This window comes from Lissotriton helveticus, chromosome 3_1, assembly GCF_964261635.1.
Source record: "Lissotriton helveticus chromosome 3_1, aLisHel1.1, whole genome shotgun sequence".
In the NCBI taxonomy this organism is placed as follows: Eukaryota; Metazoa; Chordata; class Amphibia; order Caudata; family Salamandridae; genus Lissotriton; species Lissotriton helveticus.
The window spans coordinates 1,969,844,809-1,969,871,246 of record NC_136061.1 but is presented as its reverse complement, the minus strand read 5'-3'; the positions used below and the strand labels follow the sequence as shown (position 1 = coordinate 1,969,871,246).

General features: G+C 44.7%; 1 protein-coding gene across 3 annotated transcripts in view; it reads left to right on the top strand.

Moving 5' to 3' along the window:
* Window positions 1–26,438, top strand: part of ANKDD1A (ankyrin repeat and death domain containing 1A) — a 335,216-nt gene that overhangs the window by 173,884 nt on the left and 134,894 nt on the right. For all 3 annotated transcript variants that reach the window (XM_078683094.1, XM_078683093.1, XM_078683095.1), the window contains exon 6: window positions 11,251–11,349. In XM_078683094.1, coding sequence (XP_078539220.1) covers window positions 11,251–11,349 — 99 coding nt within the window. The remainder of the gene's footprint in view (window positions 1–11,250; window positions 11,350–26,438) is intronic.

Genomic DNA, 26,438 nt, shown 5'->3' with positions numbered 1-26,438 from the left:
TGGCGCCTGTTGAACATAAGGTCACTTTACAAGTAATCGCTGGGCAAGATCAGACATTTTCTTCCGTGGACTATATCACATCTTTAATTCTCTTGGTTCTTTTATCCACAGAAACATGGTTTTGCAGTCCTTTGAATACTCTTCCTGGCAGATGTGTTGGTTTAACTGAGCCTAACCTATCTTGACTTACCTGAGAGCCACCCAACCGTCTGCATGGACACAAGGCCCAAGGACACAGGCAGAGATTAATGGTTTCAGAGAGGGATGTGAACAGATGTTGCCAATGGGTTTCATTCACGCAAGCTCAAAAATAACAGCGGGAAAAGGTGTCAGAGCGTGGAAGGGGGGTTTCACAACTGTTGGGGTGCTGTGCCTGACCTAGTTATTAACAACAAGTCACACTTAAGCCAAAGACTGTATTAAGGAGACAATTAGTATTTGCATTATTATTCGAGGGAAGACCCACAGTATATTTTGTGGTGTGCTAAGAACTACATGACGCATCCAAAAAGTGCAGCTGCTGGAGGCATGCACGCCTGTGGCTTTTGAATGAATGATTACCGGAGTAGCCACAGCTCTATGTATTGCAGACAGAAATGGGAGGAAAATCAAGCACTGCCAAATGCAATTGATCTTGCCTTTTGAACCTAATGGTTTTGCAGCATGTTACTGTATTTACATTGCTTATTTTATATAAGTTAAGATTCTGAATTTGTTATCATTTGTAAACTCTTTGCTTTAGTGCGATTTGTATTGTATTTGTAATTGACTTTACTAAGTATTGTCAAAGCCAAGAGGTCTCAGCTCTATAATGCTAAGCTATTGGGTTTTCCTATGCTTGTATGGTAAATTTCAAGAAGAATGGAGGCAGCACCAAGTTCGAAGTCAATCAACAGAACCAAAGTTTTTTCAAAAAGTATATTTTTCTTTTTATTTTCTTATTCTCAAAGTGCACAGGACAGCCAACGCGTTTCGCTCCCCAGCCTTGGGAGCTTCGTCAGGGCAATTGTAATAGATGGTTAGTCTTTCAGTAGTGCAGTCAAATAAAGAGAAACCGGCCAATGTAATGGTACAGATACTAGTGCAGATATTCCAAGGTGGGAATAAAGGTATCAAAAAGCATCAAGGGCCGTCGGGTAGTTCACATAGATCGCATAAAAGAATATCCCTCAGGGTAAATATTGGTATCCTAGGTATACTGGACGTGAAGCGTCGTATGTGCAGTCCTTGATAAGCTGCTAACACACGTGCTTCGGGAATTTATCCGGCAAAAACGTCCCACAGCGGATTCTCTCGAACGTATGCACGTACGTGCTTGTATGGTACATGTGAGCAGAGTGGCATTTAGGTGACGAGTGAGTTCAGACTGTGGGAGCGTGTTCATAAGGGGGCATGACTGAGAGTTTTGGAGCTGAGAATGAAGGCAGTGTGAGTCAGTGGCTCTCTCTCCAGTGCCCACATCGGGATGGTCACATAAGTACAGTTTTAATTACTAAGTGTAATTATTTACAGCAAAATCATTATTGTTACTCATTTATATCAAACTACTAACAAGCATACTCAAAGACAATAGGTCTGGCTTGCTTTAGGTATATGTTTAACTGATGAGGTAAAATCAGGAGAGATTGTCATTTTATTACCCTAATAAACAAGATCGCTTTCTCTTGAGCCAGATGCAGAGTTAGGTCACATTTCTTAATGTTCAGCAGACGAGCTGTTACCTGGCTAGTCTTGCACTAGTTGGAGATTGAGGCCCCAAAGACTTGTGCACTTTTTCCAGAGAAAACATAGGGAAGAAGATGGTATTGCAGAAGACGTTTTTCAGCAAGTTTCCTATATAGTCCTTCACCTTATTCATATTGTAGTGTCCAGGATGCCTAATATGCTCAAGTTGCTGCAGCTCAAACAGACCTCATGATCTTCATTCGTCACTTGGATTGCCACAGTGCTCTCTCTGTGGGGAAGATTTCCTCTTCTCTGCCATCAAAGTGGTCTTCAGTTTCCGGCACACATTGCTCCAGCTGATCATAACGATCATTATGCCTTTGGAGGCACTTTAATTCGGTCAAGGCAGTGAGTCAGATTGTCTGTCATGCAATTGATGGTTGTCAGGCTCAGTTTCATGTCTAATAGTACAGCACAGATTTCTGATCCATGCGTGTCCCTTAACCGAGCTGAGAATGAGTATCCTCCTGTGGCATCTCCTGGCCAGCAGGCCTGGTGTACCCCTTGTTCTCGAAATGTTGCTGCTTGGGGTCCTGTTTTCAGTGCAGTTGAGCCACACAAGGATGCCATAGAGTGTGGGGGAAACAACATACCTTAAAAGTGCCTGGAGATTAGTGGCACTGCAGCAAGGGCAATACACCATAAAAGAAGGATGGGCGGGGTCAAGGAAGGATTGTCCAATTCAGGATTAAGAACACAGCTTTGTGCAAAGTTTCAGCTCTGTATTTGTAGGGTGAGGGTAGGGCACCACAGCACACTCCACAACCTAGGGAAGACTGGGAGGTGGACACGAGCAGACTCGCCTAGGAGCAAGTGCTGGCGAGTAATGCGTTTTTCATAGCCAGATGAATTCTGAGGGCCAGAGTAAGAAAATACCCCCTTATTGTGTGCAGGCCTGATAAATGCATATGGCACTATATATGCACCCCTCCAGACCACTGCTGATCAGTTTATCTTATGCAGCAGGCTCTATCTGGTGCTCTGCAGACTGCAGCTATGTTCCTATAGGCTCTGAGAGAAGCCCCCTCGTCAGATAGCTGACATGTTGAGGGAGTTGGGATGGATAAGCCTCTGCATGGTAAAGAAGTGTACCCTTGCCATGAGTGCCCAACTGTACTGCTGTTTAGATCCTTAGTGCTGATTTTTTTTTGTCATCGGGGAACATGGATCTTGTGTGTACCTCATCAGATAAGCCAGTCTAACTTATTGCAGTCTTGTTGGACCAGGAGTGGCGCACAAATCTCTACCCTCATAGTTTTGGAAGTATACCGCCTTCACCAGGAGTTTCGCAGCACAAGTGCTGTGTTTGCAGCATGCCTTGTAGTGATCAGTAGTAGTAAACAGTACCTTTTTACTCTGTGTCACTGGAGTGAGGCCGACAGGCTCAGTCACTTATTCAAAAGTTCAGCTGCTGCATGCTTAGCTCACCCCTTAGCCCACATCGGGTAAATATGGAATTCTTCACAGCGCAGTAGTGACTGTGCTGGATATGTGTGTGCCTGGGAAGTGCATTGTGCAGTGCATGTGTGGTTTGTGCATGTACTGGGTGTATGTATGCCTGTGAGTAATACATTTAATGAGAGATGTAGTGCTGTGCAGTTCATACGCGGTGAAAGCATGTATTGGATGTATGTGTGCTTGTGTGAATTACAATACATGAAGGGTGAAGTGTTGTGCAGCACGCACATGATGAGTGTGTGTACCGGCAGTCCCGGCAGTGTGTGTATTTGTATATAGGATACACTGGTTAAATATAAACAAACTTTATTGCTGAACAGTGCGTGTAGACTGAGTGGGGGTGCTGAATGCATGTATACATGTAAGGGATCCATGCATGGGGCGTGCCTGGAGATGCATGGAGCCGGTCATGTAATCTGAGAGCTCTAGCACCATTGGCCCACAGAGACAGTCATACTGCTTTAAGAGGGGGCACCACTGAAGCAAGACATTGAGTGGTGGCACTTGGCATCCAGTGTGACCGGTGCCAGTTACCTCCACACTCTGGGTCCCCACACTATGGCTAGAACATGATGGAGAAGACCAGAGAGCCGTGGAGGCAAAATGGCAGAGAGACTCGAAGTGAGCGTCTGGAGGAGGACCCTGGAGCACAGTGAAGGCTCCCGCGGGGGCTGAGAGCAGCAGGACAGACACCCCGCAGGGGCCTACAGCCAGATGCGAGAGCTTGGTGCCTGCGGAAATCACCAACCACACTGGGCCGACTGGCTGCTGTAGGTGAGTCTGGACTCATGCAGGGGACTGCGGTATGCCACCTGTGGGTTGGTCCCTGCCCGCGTTCATCGATGGATGCAGAGGTACTGGCATGAAGGTGACAGAGGGACTTGCAAGGCGTGGGAGGCCCTCTGGCCCAGAAAGTGCCAGAGAGGACTGTAGGGGTTCATTTGAAGAGCACCTCCCAGCAGACTGTACATGGTGCACCAAGAACCCAGCAGGAGGGAGCGAGGCAGGAGCACTAGGAGAATTCCGCAAGGCTTCTGGAAAGCATGAGTAGCTGCACAGCGAAGGCCACTTACCAGGGTCTGGAGGCCCACACTTCGCCAATCCTGGCAGCAATTCAGGATACCAAGACCAACTTGGAGAACAAAATCTAATCGGTGTCCCAAGAGGTGGGGCTGTTAGAGGCAGACCACAGGAAACTGACGGAGAGGGCCGGAGTCCTGGAATGGACCCTCACACAGCTGGCACAGACTGTGGTAGGGACCCAAGGCCGCCTCACGAAATTTGAGGCAGAAAATGCGGCCATAGCTGCAAAGCTGGATGACCTGGAGGGGAGCTCCCGCCACAATAATATCCAGATTGTGCATGTCCTGGACTAGGCAGAGAGTCCATCACCTGAACTCTATTTGGAGAACTGGCTGAGCTTATTAGTGCTGGATGGCCGTCCCTCAAACCGTTCGTGCCCCAGTAAAAAGGGGGAGCCACAAGGTCCTCTCTTGTAATGGCCGTTGTCTTGGTAGCAGCATAAAAAGAGTCCATATCCCGACATGACCCAGCAAGAGACCCACCTGCTGGGTAATAGAGGTGGATTCTTCAGTAGGGAAAAATACAAGATTTTGATTTGATTGGTCCAGCCAGTTGTTGACCTAATACCCAGCTGGGTGCGACAGATGGTGAATGAGTCAAAACTGACCGGGCTCCTCATTTGAGTACCAACTCGAACGGTGACTCTACAAAATTGCTGCACAGGGGTTTGAGAAAGGGACTGGTGACCCACCCTAGGCGACCTTCTCGTATACTTTTTTCTTTGCAATGGATGGATTGTCCCTTACTGACTTCAAGTTCTGGCTTAGCCGGATGGTCAGGGGGCGCAGTATGGTATTTTTAAACCCAACAGCGAAGGCACATCATTCTTGGAGGGGGTCTACACCCATTTATCTTTGTGGCACACCCAGGGGGCCCCCCACCAATTGGTCGTTTTACGCAAAACTGACCAATCGGAGCACAACATTTTCTTGGGCTCAGCAGCTACCTTTTCTTGCTGCTGCCCCCGGTAGGGGTTTGTCTCGAGCCGCTCGCTTGTCTGACTGCTCTTTCTCAGCCCATGTGTTGTTCACAAGGAGGGTTTTAGGGGGGTTGTGAAACCAGCTGTGGCTAAAGGTAAAGCTATCATCAGTTTGCGAAAGGCCAAAACATAACCTCCTCTCGAAATCTATGAGGGTGGGATGAACCGGCTTCCCTGTTGTATTTAAGTTGCAGCATTGCATAAGACTGCTTTCCCCCTCTCGCCCATCCAGTTCCTTGCCTCCTCCTACCCCACACGCAGTGGTCGAAGTGGGGGGGGGGGTCTGAGAGGCACGGTGTGCCCTTCCTTTTTTTATTTTAGGAAAAGAGTTCCCCTACTTTTTGTCAAAAGTCAACCGTCCCGGGACGGTTAATTATGGGAGCTGAAAAGCTTCAGCTAAAGCGTCTTTCAGGTAGCCTCCTGCGCTGTGAAACTGAGGGAGCGGAAGACAGCTAAACAAAGATTTTTGGCAGGGTTCCTGATTGCCTGAAAGACGTGCAAATGTGCACAAATGCTGAATCTGCAAATGTAAAGGGCACCTGGTAACCGGAATTGGCTTTAACTGATGGAATCCCTGGAAACTTCCTGGTGATACACATTCATTCATTTTGAGAGGTACTGTAGGGGAGCTACCTACTAAGGTGTGAAGTGTGTTCTTTTAAAAGACAGTTGCCATAAAACAATTTCATCCTGATGACACACATTTATTCTTTTTGAGGGGTTTCATAAGGGCGTTACATGCTAAGCTGCAAATTGTGTGATTTTAAAACACAGTTATAAAAAAATAACGGAAATGCTCTATGTACACCCTGCAAAAAATCTATATTTTGGAAACCATTTAAATATAAAACCTTTTTCTGTAGCAGCCTGCTGTGTGTAATGCAAGTTTAAAACAGCGGTCGAAGTGGGCAGGATCGGAAGGGTACAGCGTGTCCCTACTAAAAGATTCCGTTCCCCTAATTTTTCTTTTCAAAACTGTGTCCCAGGACGGCAGAAATAGCAAAGGCATTCAGATAAGGCTCGGCTTGCTTTCGTGGACATTCAAGGACGGTCAGAGAAGGAAAAGGACTCTGTTTTTTCCTTACTGCCCAGAGAAGCCAAGGACAATGTCCTCTTCTTTTCTGTGCTGGCAGCTGCCCCCCTCCCCTCCCCTCTCTTCCTATTAATCCCTTTCTGTCTTGCTCCTCACTTACTGAAAACCGTGACTTGAAGAAACTGTTCACAACCTCTCTTTCCTTCTTTCATTTAGGTGCTTCCCTGTGAGATGGATCCAAAAAAGAATAACACTCTTGTGGGAAATGCCCTTTTTCTGACATTTTTCTATTCCAAAGTGCAGGATGGAGAGAATTAAGAAGTTTTAAATATGAAAAATAAATACATAACTAAATAGAGCAAGACAGAGTGGTGGTTGCAAAGTGGCCAGATTGGTTTTATTCACATCCAAACACATCAGCCTCTCACTTTACAGACTTTGCAGTCTTTCTTTGAACAACATTGTTGTCCCCAGGTGGGGAAGTGCAGCATTCCTGGATGTATTGCAGTACCTGGTTGATGGGTGGATTGGAAAACAAAATGTGTACCATGGCTCTGTGTTTATGGATGTGTTTTTTTAAACAATACTGCTTAAGTTTTGTATGACTACAGGACCCCTTCAGGGCCCTGTGGTCATGTATTTAACTTTTTAGGTAAAACCACTCGCTGATTTCTGAATAGTGAGTGAGAGATCATTAAGGTACCATGTTGTTTCTACTTACATTTCACATGCTTTACTTAATCTTGCATTCCCTATGAGTGTTTATTTTACCTTTTTTTTAGGCAGCATATTACTCTCATCAAGTGCATAATTTGAATTGAGACGCATGCAAGTGTTTATAGCGGACAAAATTAGATTGTGGCTGAAGCCAGTGCGAGCTTCCCTCAATGGGGCAGTATGGTGTTCAGTGGGGGAGAGGATGTGGCACTATGGCCAGAGCTGTCGAATTTGGAACTGGGGAACCGGGTTCAGCCTTCATGACCAGTCCACCAGACCACTCTACTGAGGGAGCATATTCCCATGCAAGAACTTAGAAGGCCCCACTATACCTTAAAAGGCCTGAAGTCTTCGCACAAGCAGGTGTACCCTAGTGGTGTCAATTGTGGATAAACCTTGAAGGCCTGTCCACCTCAATCGATACTGAAGTTCATTCTTGCGGGCTGGCCCACGATGCAGCACACCCTAGAGCAACAGTGATCCAGTCACTGTGACTCTGTCATTGAGATCACGTGAACCTCGAGCAGGTTACGGCGGTGTGAATTGTGTGACCGCACTGGGTACCTATTTTGGGTGGGTGCATAGTGTTTGCAAGTATATTATAGTTTAAAAAAACTTCTGCCTCCTTCCTGACCTCCAGCAATTTTCAGCAACAATAAAAATGTCATGATAACTTCGGTGATTAATGTTCTTCCTACAGAGGGATCTGAGTTTTGTCTAGTGGAAGGGTTGACTCCTGGAAAGGTAGCACAGAGGGTTAATATGCCTGCTGCAAAGAACATGTCCCATGCAGATCACCAAGTGCACATAATGTTAACTAGGTTAGTAGGTTACTGCTTTTGTCAGAGAGATCCTTTTGTTACTTGCAGTTTATAAGTTAAAATCCTAACATAGAACAGTGAGCCATTAAACTATACTGCCTACTAGTATGGTTGTCATGTGGCTTCTACACCTTGTAGTCCTTTGTCTTATGTAACATTTCCTATACAGTGCTTTACACACGTATAAATGATTGTCTCTGTGTATTGTGTGTGATAAAAAGTGCTCTGACACCATACACTGGTATGAGTGGCGCTGTAAATCAAATTAAATGCATCTGAGAAAGAATGTGGTTATGGAGACTCGAGGGGAACTTTTAAAGGGTGGTAGTGAGGGAATCCGAGGCGTAGGTGATCATTGGGGGCACCAACAAACATTTTTGCACAGTGCGCCACCAGAACTAAAGCAGGCCCTGCCATCGAGGCCAGCCAGTCCTCACCCATGGGTACCTCCATTGTTCTTGTTTTAGCAGTTGTAGCTGCAACTCACCAAGGATCGGCAATGCAGTATTTGCATGCAAACTAAACTAAGTTTTCAAACTTCACAGTCTCTCTGCTTCATGCACAAGCACTTTTAACATGTGTTACCTGCTCTGGAGCCACTTGAATTATGCAGCAATGGGGGACGAAATGATGCCGCAGTGTTTACTAAATTATGCAACAAAGAAAAGGGTCTGCAGCGTAATGCAATGTTTTTTCTTATACTTTATTACTTAGACATTTTTACACATGTTAAGTCTCTGCAAAGATTCTGCCTCATTATTATCAGTACAACATACAAATGAAGCAATGAGAAAGGTGATCAGTCAACCTTTGCAAAGGGCCATTCACTTTGCAGCAACTCAAGTCACGTTTTTAGTAACTTTTTATCCGTTTAAGCTACAAAAATGATTAGTTGAAACTGTAAGATCATGCAGTGGAAGATGTATTATGTGGCAAATATGGCAGAGCCATAATTATATAGAAAACAGTTGTAAACTAGAATATTTTACCATTCATGTTTGAACTGCTCTTGTGGAAGAAGGGAGGAGAAGTGCTAATAAGAGAAACAGCTTGTGATTCCACTTTTAAGCGTATTTGGGACATTGTGTGTTTAGAAACATATCCCACTTTGTGAATTTATTTAAATGCCAATGACTCCTATTAAACCTTAAATAATCAAGTGTATCCATTGGTTGAATTAAATAACACAATAAGCTGTAACTGATCAGTGTAATTCCAAACAAATACAAAAAATTGGGATGTTTGGCACATTCTGGCCACACCTCTGACTCCGCCCATTGATCCAATCCTTGGGTTATCCCCACCCTCAGAGTCTCCGCCCACAGTTCCCCTACTTTTTTTCCCCCACTTCTACCACTGCCCACACGGTTGCTTCAAAGTGTTGTTCAGCTTTACACCACCCTCCCTTTTTACTGTCCATGTTACCTGTGCGATCCCACACCAGCAATAATAGGTGCCCCACACTGAACCACAGTTCTGGGAGCTAGGGGTTCTCACTCGCCTCTAGGTGACAGTGTTTGAAGCTGCAGGCTGGAAACTGTAAATGTAGCCCCTGGTTAAGAAGTACACTTGCAGGGCCAACGCAGTAGTTCAGCATTCAAAGAGATATAAAATGCGATCCATTAAGTAGGATAAACATATTTTTCACCGCACAACAAAACAGCAACAAGTGTCAGGCAGTGCTAATGTTAACACCAATAATTTAGCTATTAGATGTGAGGCAGTATTTTAATTCAGTCAAGAAAAACCAAAAACATTTGATTGGGCAGCAGCTGTTGGGACAAGGTTGACTTTAATTTTACTCACACATCAACATCCATTTATATTTATTACAGAGCTGGGATTTAAAATAAATAAATCCGGGTCATGTTTAAAGAAGTGCACACCTAAAATCCAGGAAGTAAAACACTGATGAATGCTCGGAATGCAGGGGCCATTTTCTTTCGATTGGGACTCTAAACTCCTTGGTTTTTGTAAAGAATCGGTGTGCAGGGCTGTATTTTCGCCCATATCCTTGCGTAGGTGACATGGATGATAGCATCAAGCCAGCCGCTGGAGTTGGCTCAGTGGGCTCCAATAGCATCGTGAATAGCACATGGAAGTGTGGGCTTGGCCTCTTCATACAGGACTCCCCACGATGCAAATCAGTATCTGTTGACATGCCTCAGGGTGACAGGAGATAGGATTAAAGTACCACAAACCAACTTCAGTTGAAAAAATAAATTCATGTAGAAAGCCAATTATCTGCATATTTTCACCTGGGCTCCCAGCAGAGTTTATTAAAGTACATTGCTTCCCTTACCCACTAAAAATAATAATGATTTTGCTGTGAAGCGCCTATGCTTTGCATGTTTAGCTAAAGACCTATTTTCATTCATTATTATTTTATTACATATGTGTGAGTGAGCGTAGAAAAGGGCTAGATGAGAAATCCAGCTGTCTGAAGAGCCTTTATAACAAGCATTGGCATACCCAATATGTCTCACTTACGCAAGATTAATTGGCTTTGTCAACGTTTTGTTTATTCAATTCAATTCGAAAACTTTATTTCGATCTCTGTGGATCATAAAAGTACACCATGAAAAGTACACCATAAAAAAGACAATGACAAACACACAATACAATAAAATATATCGCCCTAAGTAAACAGTCACAATCTGACTACAGTCTTAATCTTATCAATTGATCAAAGTGCGCTGGTATTTGTGCAAAAGGGAAGTTGGTCCACATAGTAGCAGTATAATTATACAATTTACATTATTAGTTATAAAAACAAACTTCATAAATATTCCTTAAAACAGGAAGACCAATTGCATATCTTGCAACTTCTTGTTTATTCATGTTGTACAGCAGTACAGCTTCGTGGCTGAAAGTAACAAAAAAGGCACCATGACTCGGCCAGCGCTGACCAAATCATAGCGCTTTTTTTTTTTACTTTCAGCCATGCTGGTGTGAAACATACTAGAAGACATTCACAAAGCCAATATCTTTCACATAGGCAAGACCTATTGGCTTTGCCAATGCTTGTTTCTATTGTTTCTAAACTCCTTGCTGTTAATATTTGCATCTACTTACATCGTACATGGTAATAATGATTAACAGCATAATCACGAAATAAAGACATACTTTCTTCTTTTATGATTTTTAAAAGAAAATTCAGGCAGTAAGTGGATTGTTTTCTGGCTGTACTATGTGAAGAGATCGGTACAGAAATAGATCTGGGGTTCATAGTTATGATCTGTCAGCACCCCTGTTGCAGCCTGCTAGCTAGCAAAAGTGGGACGCAGGAGAAATACAATAGTAGTGTTCTTTACGACATATTGATCAGGGAAAGGGACAACTTCGTCCCATATGCATGATTAAAGTGGTGGAAAATGTGTAAACCTCATGTTTTATGCAATCTTTAAAGTTTTTATGTACTTTTGTACTCTTAGATGGGACGAACAGCATTTCACTTAGCGGCAGAGCACGGAAAGCTGGAAGTGGTGGAGTTCCTGATTGGCTCTGGTTGTCATCACAACATTAAGGACAAGGTATCTCATTTTAAATTTGAGAAATGGCAGGGATTGAGATTAGTCAAAACAAATATAATCCTAACAATGGGCAACAAAAATGTTGGAGACATGGAATACGAAAAGCAAGAACATGTTTGAGTGTGTGGTAGAAAATCACCAACTGAGATTTCTTCAAATAAATATGACTTGTTCATTTAGGCAAAGACCAGGCTCACCGAACTTTGAAAGTTTCGTAAATTTTACACAGATTATGTAAACAATGTTCACACAATTGGGAATGCCCTTGCTGAAAACTGTGACTTGGTCCGCTAAGGGTCTTTCATGCTGCAGGAGAAACCAAGAGAAAACGACTCTAACTAATTGAATATGCCACAATAATAACTAAACCCAGCTGTAGTGGACATTAGGGAGACATGCTTATCAGAAGCAGATGATAACGGATTGGTAGGATAACAGGAGACTGACTGGAGAAACCAGAGTAAAGATTGTGCGTCACAGGTAGAGACTTTTTAAGAAGGAAGATACCATTTTAAATTGTACATCCTCTTTATTTTAGATATCAGGAACAGCCCCAAGGAGCACACATAGTTTAGCTGCCAACTGTGCTCTGCCTCTTCTTCTCCCTTCTCACATTCCAGAACCCTCAAGTCCAGACCTGGCTGCATCATAACTTAGTAACAGTAACATAGTGCAATACAATACTGGCACATGCCATAGTCAAATGCAATGCAAGGATATAACATATCTTTCTTTAACAAACAGAAATAAAAAAAAATACATGAGGAAATACAAGTGTTGCACTGCATGTAACAATATTAATAAAAAGAAATGTGCATAAACAATTACATAAATGTTCTAGGAGTACAATTTAACTATTCTTTTACGCACATCTCAAGAATTCATGAACATAAGAAATCCTTGTGCCAGATAGGTTTTTACCTTACTCTCCCACTCAATCTTTTCTCACCTTCTTTTCTACTTCTACTCTGAGCCTCATCTTCTTTTCCATATCTACTCCGAGTCTCTTTCCTTCTCTCCCACTCGTGCATTTCCACATCCCTTCCTGTATTTCACCATTTACCATCTGACAGTAACAAACGATTTCCACGGATCTCTACCACCCTTCTTGGTTCTGACCATATAGAAGCACCCCTTCAACACCATATTACAGACATAAACTCTTACCCACATGTCCACCATAAATCTTTGCCTCTGTTTGATAATTTTATCATTATGTCTCTGCATGTATTGCTGTTGATAATGTCTAATTTTTTATGTAATGCATCCTCATGGAATGTTTTTTTTCGTACTTCATCATCCATGCCGGAACAGCCACAGTACTTGGTACCCTTCCTTTCAACAGACTAAATGGAGTTTCTCCTGTAACAGAATGGGGGGGTAGTTCGGTAATCCCAAAACATGGCTTTAACCTGTTTTTTCCAACAAATGTTGTTAGAAATGGCTAATTGCGCACTTTCACCCAGCACACGTTTAAAGCGCTCGATAACACAGTTTCCTCTAGGATGATACAGGAAGTCCTGGTGTGTTTAATGCCCCAACATTTAAGAACATTTTGAAATTCAAGTGAAACAAACTGGGGATCACTGTCTGTTACCAATTCAGCAGGAAACATTTCCCGACGGAAAATATCCTGACAGAACAACATCAGGTTTGTGGCCTTCACCTCACGCATGAACGCCACTTCGAGTGGTAATCCATCATCACAACAGCAAATTTGCCATTCTTCCTTAAGTACCCAAACGGTCCACATATATCAATGGCAATCTTCTCCCAGGCCTTCTTGGGCCATTCTACAGGATTGATAGTGGTCTCTTGTGCAACATGTGATTTATCGCTGCACATACATAAAATGCAGATCCTTACATACCCTTCGATTTGTCTGACCATTCCTGGCCACCAGAAATCCATTCTTATTTTCCTTTTCATGGCAGACGGTCCACATATATCAATGGCAATCTTCTCCCAGGCCTTCTGGGGCCATTCTACAGGATTGATAGTGGTCCCTTGTGCAACATGTGATTTATCGCTGCACATACATAAAATGCAGTTCCTTACAAACCCTTCGATTTGTCTGTCCATTCCTAGCCACCAGAAATCCATTCTTATTTGCCTTTTCATGGCAGACATACCTTCATGCATTATACCAATCAGTCTACCACGTAACCCCTCCGGTACCACTAATTTGTCACCTCTTCTCACAACTCCATTTGTTTCTGAGAGTTCCTCCCCTTGTAAATGCCTAAATCCTCGTCCAATTTCCAGCCATATGTCACAGATACCTTACTTGTTACTTTCACTAACACAGGATCTCTTTTTAAGCGCATCTCTTCATTCATTCTCACCAATGGCCTGGCACACCTCTGAAATATCAACCCCATCCAATCATCACACTCGTCAGCATTAACAACATCCAAGGGCAATGTGGACATGCAATCTGCATTAATATTCTTTACAGCTGGGACATAATTCACTACAAAATCATATTCTTGTAACCAATGTAACCATTTAGCAATACATGTAGTAGCGTTTGCTGCTCCTACAGTAGAGAACAAATCTATCACCGGTTTGTGATCTGTACGTAATTCAAACCTGGTGCCCCAGATGTAAATTCAAAAATATTGCAACCCCACCAACATGCCAGTGCCTCTTTTTCGATGACAGAGTAAGATTTCTCCGCACCTTTTAAAGTCCTAGAGGCGAACGCTACTACTCTTTCTTTCCTGTGATGTTTTTGCATTAGAATGGCTCCCAGACGATAGCCACTGGCATCTGTAACAATAGTGGTTTGGTCAACCGAATCAAAAGGTTTTAGTGCCACTACTATAGCAATTTCCTTCTTTATTTTGTCAAATGCTTTTTGACATTCTTCTGTCCATAAGTATGTTACTCCCTTTTTCATGAGATCACGTAGCATGTGTACTTTGTCTGCAAAATGATGCACAAATTCGGAATAATATTCTGTCAGTCCTAAAAATTACCTAAGCTGCTTTTTGTCATGAGGCGAAGGAGCAATCTCCATAGCCTCTACCAGCTTATGTTTAGGCTTGACACCATTGATTGACAAAATATGCCCCAAATATTCAACTTCCTCCTGAGCAAATTTACATTTTTCCACCCCTATTGTTACGACTGCTTTCTCTAATTTGGTTTGCACTTCTCTGAGAATATCATTGTGTTGGGTCATGTCTTTCCCCCACACTAAGATATCATCTTGATATACAAGCACATTCCTCATGTTGCCCACAAAACTCTGCATCACTCTCTGAAATACTGCAGATGCAGACGCCAGACCAAATGGCATACGGACAAAATGAAAAGCTCCTTCTGGCGTTATAAATGATGTTAAATGTTTTGACTTTGCAAGTAGCTTTATCTGATGGTTGACATTGGATACATCCAAAGTGGTAAAGTACCTAACCACAGAGATGCTTGACAGCATTTCGTTAATACGTAGAAGGGGATGCCGATCTACCCATATGCACTTATTTAGATCTCTCAAGACCACACACATGCGGATATTGCCATTTGGTTTCATTGCGAGCACTATGGGACTGAGCCATTCCAGGGGTTTGATTGGCTCAATTACCCCATTTTCACATAACCTTTGTAATTCTTTTCTCAGAGCATCTGTTCTTGTCAACGGCACGTTCCGTACTTTATATACAATTGGATTCACATTATTGTTAAGTATAAACTTGTGCTCAAATTTCTTTAGACACCTCAACTTACCGCTAAACAATGCTGGAAATTGGGTTACCCAATCATCTTTGTATTGAGTCAAAAGGACTTGTTATGGATGATTTGGGTTTAAAATCATACTCAGCATACGTTGTTCTCTCCAACCTAATAATAATTTCCCTTTCTGAACTACATACACTTTGCTTCTTGCATGTCTACCATGAAACATAAGATCTGCCATAATGTATACCATCACAGGTAGCTTTTCCCCACAATAGCCTACCGGTTCTACATCTTTGGGGACTAAAACCGGACTGTTCAGTTTCTCCTATGTAAGTCTGTCAATGATAGTAAAAGGTGAACATGAAACCGCCCAAAACTATGTCACAATACCATTCACTGTGACTTCACATTTTGGAGGACGGGAATTCTCTACACATGCAACAGCCATGGTGCTTGTACAAACATTTGTACCATCATCAAGCATTAACACTTCAATCTCTTCTTCTTCTGAATTAACCGATTTCCCTGCATGAACATTACTATCCATATTATTGATCAAATCCACAGATTTCTTACCACTTCCATATTCCTTCAATTTGCATATCCTAGTAAAATGCCCCATGGTGTTACATTTATAACATGTGCCTGCAGTTGCTGGACAATTTCTTGCATCTGCATTATATCTCTCACTACCACACCTAAAACAGCACTTCTTTTTAAATACTTATTGTTTAGCAATGACATTCGCTTGTACGCTTTCCCTTAAAATCCTTGTTGTTGACTGTATCGATTTCACACACTTTTTAAACACTTAAATTGTTTTTGGATGCACTTCCAAGTTCTTTCACATAGCTAGATGTATTTTCCATCCGTTTGACGATCTCTATAGTTTTTTCCAACATCCTTTAAGTCAAGCAACTTTTCTTGGATTTTGAGATTTGACAATCTATTGATCATCTGGTCTCTAATGATACCATCTCTAAGATCCTTGTATTTACAGGTCACTGCTAATCTTCTTAATATAGCGACATATTGCGCAACTGACTCCTCTGGTTCCTGTGCACATGAAAAGAACTTATGTCTTTCCACCACAATGGTGAGCTTCTTGCCAAAATTCTCTTCCAAAGCTGATAAGGCATCCTCATAATCATCAGCTTTGTCGCCTGAACCATCAGTTTCCCCATTTACAGGTCTTTAGTACTTTTCTCCCCTCAACACTTAAGCTATTTTTTAACATAGCCACCTTCCTTTTGGCAATATATACATCACCCCCAATTGCTTCAATGTATGTAGTGAATGATTCTTTCCAATCACCCCAATCCATAAGGGGCGATCCTGGTTCTTGTAAGAAATGAGGCGGTGGAGGAATATTTTGTAATGACATTCTCTCTCTTACCTTCCTAGTACTCTTCAACGCAAATGTGGCTCACACGCAAAGGTGATAAAGTGTGGTAACTATCCAGCAATGCCCCGTCTTGTTGTGTTAACAATTTCCCAATGTACTTTTCAGCAGCTGCCCGTGAAGCAGTACCAAAACCAGCCAAGCTAAGGCGGCACTCATAAAACGAGTGTGCTGGCAACTTACTTCTAAGCACCTCACGTCCCTACCAGCGGTGCGGTCACTGTATAAGCAGCAGAACTATGCCGGTATTTGCGGCACAGCTAAGTAGACGGCACTCGCGATTAGACCACACGCCCTCAAAGATGGTGGCACATCAGTGAACTTCGACGGAATGACGCACGTTCCCACAATGCACTTGACTTGCCTTGTTGCGTCAGCCCAGCTCCGATATTCACTATGGTTTGGCGAGGAAAGGAATCTTTAAGCGAACCTTTTCCATGGCTCCTTGCAGCAACGCTCGTGATACAGTCAGAGCAAAATTGGTTCATGCAGTTAGACAAGTTTGAAAACAAATATTGCCACCATTTCTGCTCTCCTTCTTTTAAATCTTGTTGCTCACTGTCGTATGTCAAATCAGCTCACCATCAAATCCAGCATGTTGAACTCGTCGGTAATGAAACCGTATCACTGGGGCACTTTTTCATAAACTGATATCCTTAAACTGTCTGCAGTTGAATTCAAAAATCCATCACATGTTCAGGCTTCTTAGATCTAATCAGATCCCATCCTCGTCGCCATGTTTAAGAAGGAAGACACCCTTTGAAATTGTGGATCCTCTTTATTTTAGATATCAGTAACCGCCCCAGAGCACACATAGTTCAGCTGACAACCGTGTTCTTCCTCTTCATCTCCCTCCTCAAATTCCAGAACCCTCAAGTCCAGACCTGGCTGCATCATAACATAGTAACAGTAACCCAGGGCAATACAATACTGGCACATGCCATAGACCAATGCAATACAAGGATATAACAAGACTGTAGATTTCTAGCACAACATAGAAAAGACCAGCAGGGCAATGAAGGCTGACATGTATTGGGCAGAGAAAGATAGAGAACGTAAATTAAAGAAAAGAGGAAGCCTGCAGGTGGTATGACCAGGACAGCTAACATGGTGGATGTATTACTCCTAGGCTCCCTAATCCTCTTCTGATCTCCTCCTAGGGTACATCAGCACTCATCGAAAGGGGCTTCAGCATGGTGCAGAAGCTGGCAACAATTAATTACCCCTGACTGCTCCTGCGACTTGGCCTCATGGAGCAATCCCAGACACTGTATTGTGGAGGCCCCTGGCTTCATGCTGCCTCTGAGGTGGATCCCTCTGTGGCCCTAACTCAGTACTGCCAAATGCCATGTATCTCGAGTAAGGGTAACACATTTCACTAATTTACCAGGCATTACCACACTACCAGAGATCTGTCATGCAAATGTGCTGGGATCAGACAATACAAACACAATGCTCTTTAATGTTTTGAAGTGCTTTTACGTTGGAAAGAGAATGTGAAACTCCCCTTAGCAGATAGGCAGTCAGGCTTCAGTCTCTTGTGAATCCCTCTCATTTGTAGTCTGTTTACTAGAGCCGCCTCTGGCAGCCAATTGTAGAAAGTGCATGTACCCCTTAAATTTCAAGACGCTCCTCACTGCTGTGTGCCAGGACATAAGGTGACAGGGGCGCAGCACAGACCACTAACACTTTTGTAAGTGTGAAAAAGGCAGGTTTTCTTAAACAGGTGCACATCACAAAAATTTCGGGACATTTCACCTTACAAAACTAAACCTCACTCTACAGAGTTCATCACCTAATTTACCACACCCACGCCTAAATGTTCCGCCCCCACATACGTAATCAGCAAGTATCTACCTCATAACATTCTGCATTTTTTCCATGATGACCTTTTAAGTTCCTCTACCGCTTATTAGTAGATCTGTCATCGTCTATTAAACTTAATTTCCCATATCTTAACCTTTACCTTCCTGCCTTGTTCCGGTGTGACTTGTTCACATCCTCCCTTTCAGCCTGGGTTGCCAATGGCAACAACAATAACATTATCATTCTAAACCCATGCCAACCACCACCAGAAAAAAGCTCTAACCTGGGTTTTTCTGCCCTTCCCCCAAACTTCTTGCCAATCACTGCTGCCCCTTCAAAGTCCGAGCTAAAAGGTCCTTCATTTACAAAAATAACATTTCCATATCAAAGCAAGAAACATCATCCCTAAAGAACTCTATTCTATCATATCTCATCTCAGAGTGTTCGACTCTGTCAAAACCTTCTGCCCTACAAAATCCTCACATTTCTCTATACACCTTTCACCTCGCCTTATCAATCACTGCCGGCTTCAAGACCCCACTCAATTCCCTCATGGAATAAATGCTGTCCATAACAGGAAACACCCAGACCACAGTTCTTTGACCGCCCTTATGTCTCTTTGCATTTTGCGCAGCAGCGCCACACTCTTCACCACCACCAAGTCTTTCTCCCCTAAATGCTCCAGCAAAACATCAGGACAATGCTTTCCTGACCGAAGCCTGTTCAGGCTAGGTAAAAGCTCTCTCCATCGCAGTCCCCCTTTTCCCTACCTACCACACACAGAGAATAGCTGGGGATCAAAACCTAGACTAATACCAGGTACACTATTCTACGCTTCCTGGTTGGCCCACTACACAAAGACATGCCCCACAATCCACTCGGGCCAGCTGACAGCCTCCGGGGCCACAACCAAACCTGAAAAGGCTGGCAGCAGGAAGGGAAAGAACATAGTCTATTCATCAAGAATCCCCCCCATCCAACCGCATATATTTTTTAAAGCAGTCTGTCCTAGGTTCATAATCTGCTCCCGGGATAAACCCCACTTGCCTGCCTCTGTTGCCACTGCAATATGGAAAGAGTGTGTACCGTACTACCTAGCTGGCATGCCAAGACGGGAAAAGACTTTCTTCAATACTGCTAGCAGCTGAAAAGTGGACTGTTGCTTCCCATTCGTATGCCTGAACACTTCTCCCTGTAGGGAGGACCTGCCCGCTCGCAACTTCTCCCCCCCATCTAACGGGCACAAGTCTACCACAGGATAAGCCTTCAATACCAGTGTCTGTCCAAGTGACCCCTGGTCTGTCTTTGGGTCACACAGCCGGACCAGAACCACATCCTCTTGCACCACTGTTTCTTCCCAGAAAAGGCCCCACCCACACTTCCCCACACAACAATTCTGACACCCTAAATGCTTCAAAGAACATCCAAAGCATTATGGAAAAGAAGAGCATTGCTTCCCCTTCTCTGATGCACATGTCTGGCAGAATTAGTATCACCTCTAAAAAAACTTCCAACCTATAGGTCTCCTAGTTGTCCTCCCAAGGCCCTGATCCCTGGCCCAACTTTCCAACATCGACTACCCGGTTCCCCACTGACGGAGTAACTTTCCTGTAAATTCAATATCTGCCAACTTCCTCGTGAATATGACCCAGGGCAGCCCCTTCTCTGTCAATGACAATATAAACTGTACTACATCTTCTGTTCTCCCCTAACCCTTTGGCCTCTTTTTGGCTCAGTTGTTCAAGAATTCCTCCCAAGCTTTGTGAATATGTTTTCCTGGTGGACTCTGCCCGTGACCCTACCACTAACTGGAAAAGCCTCTGTCTCCTACTTTCTATAGGTCTTTAGGAATAGATGTCTTGTCCCTGTCCGCCTGCCTGGCCAGCACATGGCATCTCTCCCACTGTGAACGAGACAAAGCATCCACAATATCATTGTCCACCCCTGGTACATGTTTTACTCTGAACAGGGTCGTGTATCAAGCATTAGAGCACAAACACACTCAGTAACTTCAATATCTAGGCCTCCCTTCGCTGACTGCCTGTTCACTATCTGCACCACTGCCATGTTATGAACCTGAAACAAAATCTTCTTGCAGGCTAGCTCCTTACCCCAGATAGAAACAGCCACAAGCAGTGGAAACAATTCAAGAAAGGCAGTACTCATCCCCCATACTTCCACATCTCTGGCCATTCTTCAGCACACCATCTTCCTTGCCAATACAATACAAAACCAGCTCCTCCTGCAGCATCAGAGAAAATCTGAATGTCCCACCCAAACTGCTGCGGTGTGTACAGTGGCACTCCATTTAATGTATCCAAAAATAAGCACCACAGGCGCAAATCTCCCTCCCACCCTACCTTCTGTCACTCCTCCACATGCAAATTTGAGATGGCCTAACAGCACCTGTACATCCTGAACCTTAACCTAAGCTTTTCCTAGCATGACATCTCTCAACAACAGCATGTTTTGCTTGTTTCCCCGCGGAAAATGTGCCGCCATTGCCCTTTAGTCAAGCTCTATCCCTAAAAAGGAAAGCACTGTCTGTGGGCCGACTGTTTTCCCCTGAGCCAAAGCAACTCCCAGATCCATCATGAGCTCTTGAAAACTTACCAGCAGCTGCTGGCAATCCGCTGATCTGGGCAGCCAACAAAGAAAAAATCACTAAATAGTGAGTAACTTATGTCTGTCCTGTACACCAGGTAAACCACCATTGTAGGAAGGAACTGAAACCTTGAAACAAGGCACAGTCCTTTAAACTGAATCTTTAGCAGTTGAAAATCATCTGGGTGCACTGGTAATAACCTGAAGGCTAAATTTATGTCACTCTTTGCCATCTCTACCCCCTACCCACATCCCCGCCTGTTATACTAGGGACATAGCTACTTCCACTGAAGAATAAAACACCAAAGCCAACTCATCAGATGTGAATTAGTTGACCGATTGCCCTTCAGGCCATGACAAGTGTTGTATGAGTTGGACCTGACCCTGCTCTGGGGACACTATTAGGTCAGTCATGGGCCAATCATCAAACAGACCCGTCATTCAACCTTCAAGAATTTCTTTCTGTAGTTTTTCCCTCACTACCTGTGGGTGTTCCTTGATCGATTTCAGATTTTCTGCCCATCACCTCACTCTCGAACCCTCATATCACAGTCTGAACCCTCATTGAAATCCATCCCCCAACACTACTGCATCATCCCTGTTTACATTTGACTGCAACCAAAGTTCCATCCTGTCAAGATTAACTAGTCCTTATGCCACCCCCGTAAGCCGCGGTAAGATGAGTGGCACCTTGTGGCTGATGCCAGTTCCCTGAGTGTCTCCCTATATGCCCACCTTGCTGTGACCCTGCCGTGCCAAAATAGTGTATGAGAGCATGCCTCCCTGCGCATCTTGAACACTTGTGACGGAATGTGCAATTCCCACTTTTGCAGATACCTTTGTTAAAATCCCAGAAGACACCTGGCACTCCTCATAGCTCTTTGACTGTTGCTCCCACCCATCTCCAGTTGGGGTGCCCCTGAAAGGGCCGGTATAATATGGGGAATCTGCTAGCTGTGAAAATTGTCTTCCCGAATTTTGCTGGTCCCATTGTGTGTTGCCACATGTCAGAGTCAATTTCCCCCCATTTTGCCTCAGCATCTGGTACCATGTGTGCCCGAAATTCATCATCATATTGTGCCCATGCATATACCCCCCATGTGTGATCTGAGCCTTGCATAGGACATCTATATATTTGAACAGGGCTACACCTTGCTCTGGGTATTTTTCGCAGTAAATGCTTGCATAATTGAAAAATGTTGCTGTCCAGTTCTCGATTTTCATAGGCACCTTCAGCCTTTAGATCCCTCTCTGGCTCTGAGCTCCCTGTGTAATAGCTTAACTATCTCAAAGTATTGACCCTTCCAAATGTCCTCTTTTGTAGACAGCAGGAGGTGTGCCCCCAAGCGTTTTGTTACCCCAATGTATGGCAGTTTTTTAATTTTCAATTCTTTACTCTCTTTGCCCGTCGGCTCCTCTACCTTTCCTTTTAGACCCTCGCTTCTTGCGTCCGCAACAACCCTGTTGTCTTTTCCTGCATCTGTCCCTGCTTGCCGGTCTCCGTTTGCTGCCCCCTTCCAGACCCCCTGCCCCCTCTTGCTCCTGTGCCCCTTCCTCCTTCTGTGCACCACCTCTGTCCCTCTTGCTTGTCATCTGATCCTCGTTGCTCACCCCTGTATTCTTTACATATCGTCCTTTCCTCAACCGCGCTCCTTTTTCCTCTCAGACCTGCCCAGCATCTACCGCGATTAACACTGTGACCAGGACCATTACCGTGACCCTTGTTTTCCTACCTGGCCTTAAGGTTGGTCCCTATTCCATAGCCTGCCATCTTGCTAGTGGAACCCTCATATTCTACAACATTGTCTCGGTGGATCTCGCCATCCTTTTGTCTGAAGCCTGTAAAACACTAGGCAGAAACTGGTTAATTGCTTCCCCCCACCTGACCTACCCACTCTACCACCACCGCATTTCCACCTCCACTGGTGCATCATTATCCACAATCTCTCCTTCCTCAGGACTATCCTCATCATAGTCCAGTGCAATGCAGTCCACCTGTTCATTCGTCCTCTCCCACCCTGCTTGCACTGTCCGTTTCCCCTGCTGTGGTAGCATACTTTAAGCCATATTATAGCATCCAACCGTTTCCTCAAGGGCCATAATAAGCCTTTCAAGACACACTGTTTCTGGGGCCATTGAGACTTCTGTGTCCTCAATGACTCTTTACGCTTGTTTGCGAGTGGCTCTGATGAAGTTGCCCGGACTTTCTTGCATCAGCTATTGCCTTCTCCACGATGAGGTCCGGTTGACCTCTCTGCACCATGCCATCTCTTTACATCTGGGTAGTGGAGCTGCAAAGTGCTCTCCCGAGTCGGCAGTCTGCTGATGCTGTCGTACCACCTGTAAAAACGAGCATAGATCCGAAGTGCAAGGTCCAAGCGCAACTACCTTCAGCCCCATGTCCTCAGTCACTCCCTACCTCTCATACTGCCTCTATCTTGCAACTGCACCTGCAACTCTTGCTGGCCTGCGCCCACATCCCTACTGATTCCCAGTTACAGGCGATTCAACCTCCCTTCGTTCTCAGACACCATACTATAGTACCCTGAACTTCCGCCCCCTTTTGCCCCCTGCGGGACTACACCCGCTGAGGCATGCGCCTACCCCCTTCTGACTGCCCATCCTGTGGGAATCCAGGCAGGGCCCCTTCTCCATCTTCCCCCTAACCTTCCTCTTCACTCCACTCCAGCATGACTGCGACCAAAGCAGAGGCCGGACCACTATTTACCGTCTGGGATGAGATCTTACCCACTGTCCTATTTCCACAACTGTGCTCTCCATTACCTCTCTTTGCTGCCACTGCCTCGCCTCCCCAAGTGACTTTCTCTGGCCAGTGAGACCGGAGCCCCTGAGGTGCCCTGTCTATCCTGTTTTCCAAAGGAGACACTGGGCCTGCCCCCTTACCCCTCTTTGGTCTTGATAGGTGTGGAAACCAGCCAGGCCTCCTGGGCCTGCCCTTCCCTCTAGCAATCTCCCAATCTCCCAGGGCCTTGTGATCCCATACAGTGCCATCCTAAATGGTTCCCCCTGTATCTTCCATATCCCAATCGCCTACCAGCTGAGGGGCCAAATCCACCAACCCCCAGTCTCCCCCCCCTTTTTTTATATAGCGCAAACTAGACTTGAAAGTATCCGAGCACTTTACATGAGCACCAGTTGAGTTACAGACAGACGCATTCATTTTTTTTGTGAGGCACGGGGAGATTAAGTGATTTGCCCAGAATCACAAAATGTGTTGAGCGCCCCTGTAGAGACTCAACCCTGGTTCCCCAGCATCGAGGTCTGTCACTCTAGCCGTTAGGCCACATCCTCTCCCCGCTCGCACGATGCTCCCAAACCAAGCGAGGCCACTCTCTGAACAGGCAAGCAGCCCCACGGTCCTACCCTTTGGCTCCTTCTCAGTTTGCCTTTGAGGCGGTGAGCAAGCCAACACGGTCTGCCACCCCGCCCGAGGCCCCGCTTAAGACGACCTGGAGTGGAGGCTGCAACCATGGCGATCAAGTACAGGCGCCCCGCTTCACGCCATAAGAGGAGCACCTGCACACTTTGTCCTCCACAATGGACATAACCAAACAGCAAACCATAAAATGTTACAAGAGAGACCCTACCTATTGGGCTGCCACCGTGTCACCTAGCCATAAAATGGTGACTGGCAGCCCAAATTGGCAAGTTAAATAACCTTGGGCTACGACCTATTACGGTCTGTAGCCCAAAGGAGCTGAGTCCTCTGGACTGCACCATTCCCACAATAATTCCTGGGGAACAGTTCTCCCTTCTGTCAACTGTCTCCCAAACCCCTTGTGGCAACGCTCCTGGACGTGCCTAGCAAGCTTAAGCGTCTCTGTCGCCAGACAGTGACACACAAGGCGTGAATACACTGTTGTGGTGTGTGCATTCAATTTCCAGTCAGCGAATTCAGCTCATGGTAAGAAATGAGCTTGCATGAGGCTAACTTTGCCCAAGTTAGGTGCGGGAAAAGTGGAGCCCTGTCGTCTCGATTTCCTGTTGGCAGGGGGTAAGGCAGGGCTGTGTGTGCCTCTATGTCAATGGGGTAATCGCGCATCTTAATGGAGTACAGGACAACGTCGCTCCTAAGTTAGCTGGCGACAGGGTGCCTGCCATCATGTTCGCCGATGATACCCTCTTACTTTCTAAATCTCCAATGGGTATACAGCGAACATTGGATGGTTTTGAAGAATTCTGCACAGCTCGGGAACTGGAGATCAACTCCCTTAAAACCAAATTTATGATCTTTAATCCCCCCAGAACAACTCGACCGAATCCAAGTCTAGGGACAATGAGACTCGAAAGGGTAAATATCTTTGACTATTTGGGGGTTACCATCAATGAGAACCGGACGTGGGGTCCCCAGCAACCCAAATTGCAACTAAAACTGGCTCAACTTTCTGGAGGAATCCTTAAACTATCCAACAAGTCCACCAATAAATCTGTTGGCCCTCCGTTGGAAGTTTATAAATCTCAAGCAAAGGGTGCTATTATGTACGGGGGCGAACTCTGGGGACACTGTAACAGGACTGAAATCACCAGGGTTAAGAATACATTTTTAAGACAGCTGCTAGTACTTCCAACCAGTACCCCGCTCCTTCCTCTAAGGCTTGACCTGGGGATTAGATCTATTGATGAAGAGTTAGCATTAAAACCTCTCAGGTTTTGGCGCAGGCTATCGGTGACACCAGAGCTGATAAAGTATAGACAGGAACTCAAAGAAATACTGACTTATCCGAGCGCTCTGAAAATTCTTTGGCTCACTTTTATTAAGAATGAGTTTGCAAGGTTTGGAGTTCCCGCTCTATGGGCTGACCCTGAGAGGGAATGCAAAACCATCTCACGTATCACGCTTGCGAAAATCTATTGTTGTGACAAACTTAACGCAGCACTAAGTAATCCCCAAATTGGTTCTGCTACTGCTTCTTTTTTGCATGTGAAAGACTTTTATTTGTTTGAGCGATTCTTAGATGACATATACCCAATTTTTGCAAAGAAATTGTATGCTCAACTGAGGCATGGAGTTCTACCCTTACGAGCCTTTACCAGCAAGTGGTCATCTCTTGCTCAGATGAACTGCCCGGCATGTAAATGTGATAATGAAACTGAGCTCCATATCTTCTTCATTTGTCCGGCTTACGTCAAACCGAGGAGGTATTGGCTCGTACCTCTGTGCAAAAATGTGAGTTTTCGGCACTGTATGCAAGCGCTCATAGTGTTAAAGTCAGACACAACTGGATTTATTGTATTTGCCGTTTCGCAATTCTTGGCAGCTATGTGGCACACGCGCAGAAGCTTTGTTGATTGAGTCCAAATCTGGAATGGCAGCCACGGCTCCCCACTGTTTTTTATAAATTCGGTGGGGGGGCTCATAGTTACTCGTAGGCAGCACTGGGGTTCTAATAGTAACTCGTCGGCAGCACTAAGCTCAAAGTACTTCCTGCTCGCCAGGCTCCTCCGATCGACTATTTCATGTACAAAAATGACGACTGAAGTTGAACACAAAAACCTACAATAAATGCATGTGTTTACATTAAATTAAAAAAAATACTGTTTCCTCATTTACAATGTATAGCCTGGCTGTAAA